Here is a 4,888-nt window from a genome sequence, read left to right as displayed (position 1 = left end):
TTCCCATTCGGTTCACCTACGGTGTCATCGCCGCCCGGTCCGCCTCCCGAGGAGGCGGCAGGCCGGAGAATCTAACCTCCCTGAGCTACCCGGGACACCAGCACATGGGAGAATGGTTTCTGTTCCTGGACATGAATCGTCCAGAGTCAGATCGGGTAGGGTCACCGGTGACCCGGGTGATGGACCCGGAAGAAGCGGAGCTGTTCTACGTGCCGTTCTTCTCGTCGCTGAGCCAGCTGGTGTCGATGAGCCAACAAGGTGATGGGTCGGAGGCGGCATACAGCGACGAGGAGACGCAGGAAGCGCTGGTGGAGTGGCTGGAGGGGCAGAAATACTGGCAGAGGAATGGAGGGAGGGACCACGTGTTCACGGCGGCGGACCCGAAGTCGCTGTTGCATGTGATGGATAAGGTGAAGAATAGTGTGCTTCTTGTGGTTGGGTTTGGTAGGTTGAGAGGGGATCAGGGTTCTCTGGTGAAGGATGTGGTGGTTCCTTACCCTCATAGACTCAGAACCTACGAGGGTGATCTTGGTCTCCAGAATCGTCCCACCTTGCTTTTCTTCATGGGTGCTCGCTTTCGAAAGGAGGTAATATTCTTTGGGAGTTATTTAGATAAGGAAAAGTATAGGGTACCAACATATTATTTGCCAACTTCTGCCAACTCTTATTTATATTTGTGTTTTATGGAAGTGTGTTCGTAGATGTGTCTAATAATTAATATATTTTAAATACATATATAAAGAGACACATCCATAAAATATATCTATAAAGACACTTCTATTAAACACAGTTATAAGAAAGATATTTTTATTAGACACATTCACAAACACACTCCCATGAAACACAGTTATAAATAAGAGTTGGCAGAAATTGGCAGATATGATGTTGGTAACGTAGCAGAACCGTTTAGATAAACATGTTTAAAACGCTTTTGTTTAGATGTTTTTTATTGATTAAAATTTAATATGTATAATTAATTAAATTATATTATTTTTGTTAAATTAGGTCAGACAAATTAATTTGATAAAAGATAGTAAATTAAATTTTGAATCGATCAAAATTAATATTCTATTTTATAAAAAATGACTACAATATTCTTATTATAGAAAATGAAATATTGTAGTTATTTTTTATAAAAAAAATAATATTAATTTAAACCGATTCAAAGTTTTATTCATTATTTTTTTATTAAATTAATTTATCTAGCTTAAAATAATTCCATTCAAAATAGAATATGCACACAAGTGACACAACAATTATCTTCGTATGAAATTGTTAATTAAGAACTATTAAATGATTTGATATTTATGACTAAATTATTATCTAATAATTTCAACTAATATCTTCACATAAAAATAATAACATATCTTTTTCTATTTAATGTTATACCATCAACATAATTTATATTTTAATTTACCACTTAAAAACTAAAAAGTCATCTATCAAAAATATTTAAAGATTAATAAAAAATAAGTTAAATAATTTAAAATTATTTTATTTTACATTTCATAATTACTACTAAAATAATTATATAATATTAAATATAATTAATATACAATTATTGATATTATATATATAAAATTATAAATATTAAATTAAATAAAATAATTAAATTATTATTAATTATTTAAATACATAAATTTTATTAAATAACTGTATATATACAAAAAAAAATTAAAAATTTTAATTCATCCTCCTAATTATTCTCATGATTTTATAAACTCTTAAAATTCACATCTCATGTAACTTCTACTATCCGTTTCCTTTCATAATGTTCTTTTTCAACACCTCTCTCTTGATTTGTTATGTCCATCTCTATTCTATATAGTACACAAATATATATATATATACTCAAAACGAATTTGAATAAAGTTTGCCGCCTATAAAATAAGTGAATTAACACAATGCATGTGTTATACTACAAAAAAAATGTGGTCTTGATCCATGAATTTTATTAAGAGATTTGGTATTTTGGTTATCGATTTTGAAGGAAGGGAGAATTCGCGATGTACTGTTTCAAGTCCTCGAAAATGAACGGGACGCTATAATAAAGCATGGAGTTCAATCGACAGAGAACAGAAGAGAAGCATCAAATGGAATGCACACATCAAAGTTCTGCTTGAACCCTGTTGGAGACACTTCAACTTCTTGCCGCCTCTTTGACTCCATAGTTAGCCTCTGTGTTCCGGTTATCGTTAGTGATACCATTGAGGTGCCCTTTGAAGATACCATTGATTATAGAAAGATAGCAATCTTTGTAGAATCTGCTGCTGCTGTCAAACCTGGATATTTGATGTCACTGTTGAGAGCAATTCCTCCTGAGAGAATTGTTGAATATCAAAGAGAAATGCTAAAGGTATATGTATGTATACTTTTAGTCGTACTAGTCGAAAGTTCGTGCAATAATGAAGAGCATTTTAAAGTAATAGAAAAAAAAAACGAAAATTTTTTATTTATTAAATCTTAAAATTTTAACACTATTTTTAATAATGAAGAACTTAATTTTGATGCATTGTTATTGCAATGCAGTTTTATTTGTATATCTAATTACCTAATATTACATCATAAAAAAATAACTACTATTTTTATTGACTACGTAAATGATCATTTAAAAAGATGGATGTGATTACACAATATTTTATTAACTCAGTGCGTTAAAATTAAACTTTAACATAAGTATTAATTAATTATTAGTTTACAAAATCTATATCTTTAGAATTGTTAACAATATCCATATCTTAGTGATCCGTATTTGATATATCATAGTTATTTTACAATTTACTAAATAAATTATTATGCAAGATAATATAATATAATTATTTTCTATATTTGTGTAATTTTGACAAATTTTTTAATATCCATGTTAACATTTCAAAAGACAATTATTCTTAAATATATAGTTTGTTCTTATTTATTTGTGGTACTCTAATTAATATGCAATGTGTGGCATGTAAAAAGATTGTATACATAATAAACATAAAATATTGAAAAAGTTTGAAAGAGCTTTGTACATGGAAAAGCATCATATAGTTAATAGATTTTTTTTTTGTTTTTTGGTGTCTTCACATAGTCAATAGATTGAATGAGAAAACATGCTGTCAAAGGAGAAGATATTTGCTTCATACTTTATAGCATAGGGTTTTCCAATTCAATATTCCACATGAGTACACTGTTTTTATGCTAGCTAGTTTCTTTTTTATCTAGCTTGATATTAATATGTTTAAGCAGTTGAATTTGATACGAGCAAGTTACTTTGGATTTCTTTTAAATTTGTTTTAGCAAGTTTGATTTATATTATTTCAGGTAAGACGATACTTTCAATATGGTGTATCAAATGGAGCAGTGGATGAAATCTGGCGCCAAGTTACAAAAAAGTTACCATTGATTAAGCTAATGAGCAATCGTGACAAAAGGTTGGTAATAAAGGAATCAGATTGTTCTTGCGTATGTGCAAATCCAACTACTAACAGAACTCCATAGCATGCTTTCTCGAACAAGAAAGAATGAGTTTTTGAGTTTTGACAAATAAAGCTTGTGACTCATCACTTTTATCCCACATTAAATACGATGAAAAATGTTAATTTTTTCTGCTACGTGGAGAAAGATTATTGGCTTTGAGTCAAATACATCTTGAGACAAAGGCCTTTCTTTTTTTCAACAACGTCCATGTTAATAGTACTATATGGCAAGCACAAGTTCTGATATGTTGTGGTAGATGCAAGTGTGGGAGCATATAGATTTATTTACATATGAAGTTTATTATGAGGAAGAAGGGTTGAGTTATACCTTACTGTATTGTACACGTGGTATATAATTTCTAAGAGTAAATGATTAAATTTTTTTTTAAAAATTACTAATTTTTTTAATTGGTCTTTTAAAAATTTTTTTAGTTAAATTTGTCTTTCAAATATTTTAAATTAATTACGCTGATTTTTTTGTCAATTTTTTATTGATGGTATCAAAATTTGTTAATGTGACACGTTAAATAACACCGCAATACACACTTAAAAATCCTAATTAACTATTAATATGATAGGTTCATAAAATTAGATAAAATCAAAATCTAATTAAAGGGACCTTGGGCATTAAAATTCTTCGATTTGAGATTGATTTTATCTAATTTTATAAACTTATTATGTTATTCGTTAATTAAGATTACTAGGGGTATGTTGTAATACTGTCACTTAATGTATCAGGTATGCAAACTCTAACACCAGCCATTAGCAATAAAAATAATAGAAGGATTAACATGACTATATTAAAATTTTTGAAGGATAAATTTAATTAAAAAAATTTTTTAGAATCAATTTAAAAAATAAACAATCTTTCAAAAGATCAATTTGATCATTTACTCATAATTCTAATAAAAGTATACTTAATTTTATTCATTTTATATTGGCCAATAATGATAATGTATTTAACTTTATAGTTGGTTAGAATTCATGATAAACAATTCAATAATAAATTTGATATTCAGATTTATATTATATATCATATATAATAGTGATTATTTATAGACTAAAGATATAATTTAATTATAATGACAATAAATTGATTAAAACAAGAAATATGGGTGTTAAAGTTTCTTTTATCCAAAACAAATTTTAAAAAAATAAACAAACAATAAACAGGTCAATATGTATAATCCGTTGAGTCGTTGAGCTAGTACTAAATTGGCTAGAACTAAAATTAGAGGTATTAAACTAAACTACTTGATATAGAAAAAATTTGACTAATTTAACCCTCAGATTTAGACAATCCAAATCTAAATGGGTTGGGTTAGCTTGATTCCAAACCTTACAAAAGAAGCTAAGGTATTCACCCAATTTTAATTCAATTAGATTGGTAAAATAATTAGTTATTTGTTTATTATTTAATTAAGTATAAT

The 4,888-nt window shown here is 28.4% G+C and overlaps 1 protein-coding gene across 1 annotated transcript; it reads left to right on the top strand.

The window, feature by feature from the left end:
- Positions 1-2: 2 nt before the first annotated feature.
- On the top strand, positions 3-3,790 carry LOC107483773 (probable arabinosyltransferase ARAD1; the record flags this gene model as incomplete). Its single annotated transcript, XM_016104388.3, has 3 exons — positions 3-587; positions 1,991-2,356; positions 3,304-3,790. Coding segments are annotated over 3 exons (1,128 nt in total), but the record flags the coding sequence as incomplete, so codon positions are not given.
- Positions 3,791-4,888: the final 1,098 nt, after the last annotated feature.

The sequence above is a fragment of the Arachis duranensis genome, chromosome 4, assembly GCF_000817695.3.
Source record: "Arachis duranensis cultivar V14167 chromosome 4, aradu.V14167.gnm2.J7QH, whole genome shotgun sequence".
Lineage (NCBI taxonomy): Eukaryota > Viridiplantae > Streptophyta > Magnoliopsida > Fabales > Fabaceae > Arachis > Arachis duranensis.
Note: the sequence above shows the minus strand (reverse complement) of the source record. Positions and strands in the feature narration are given on the sequence as shown.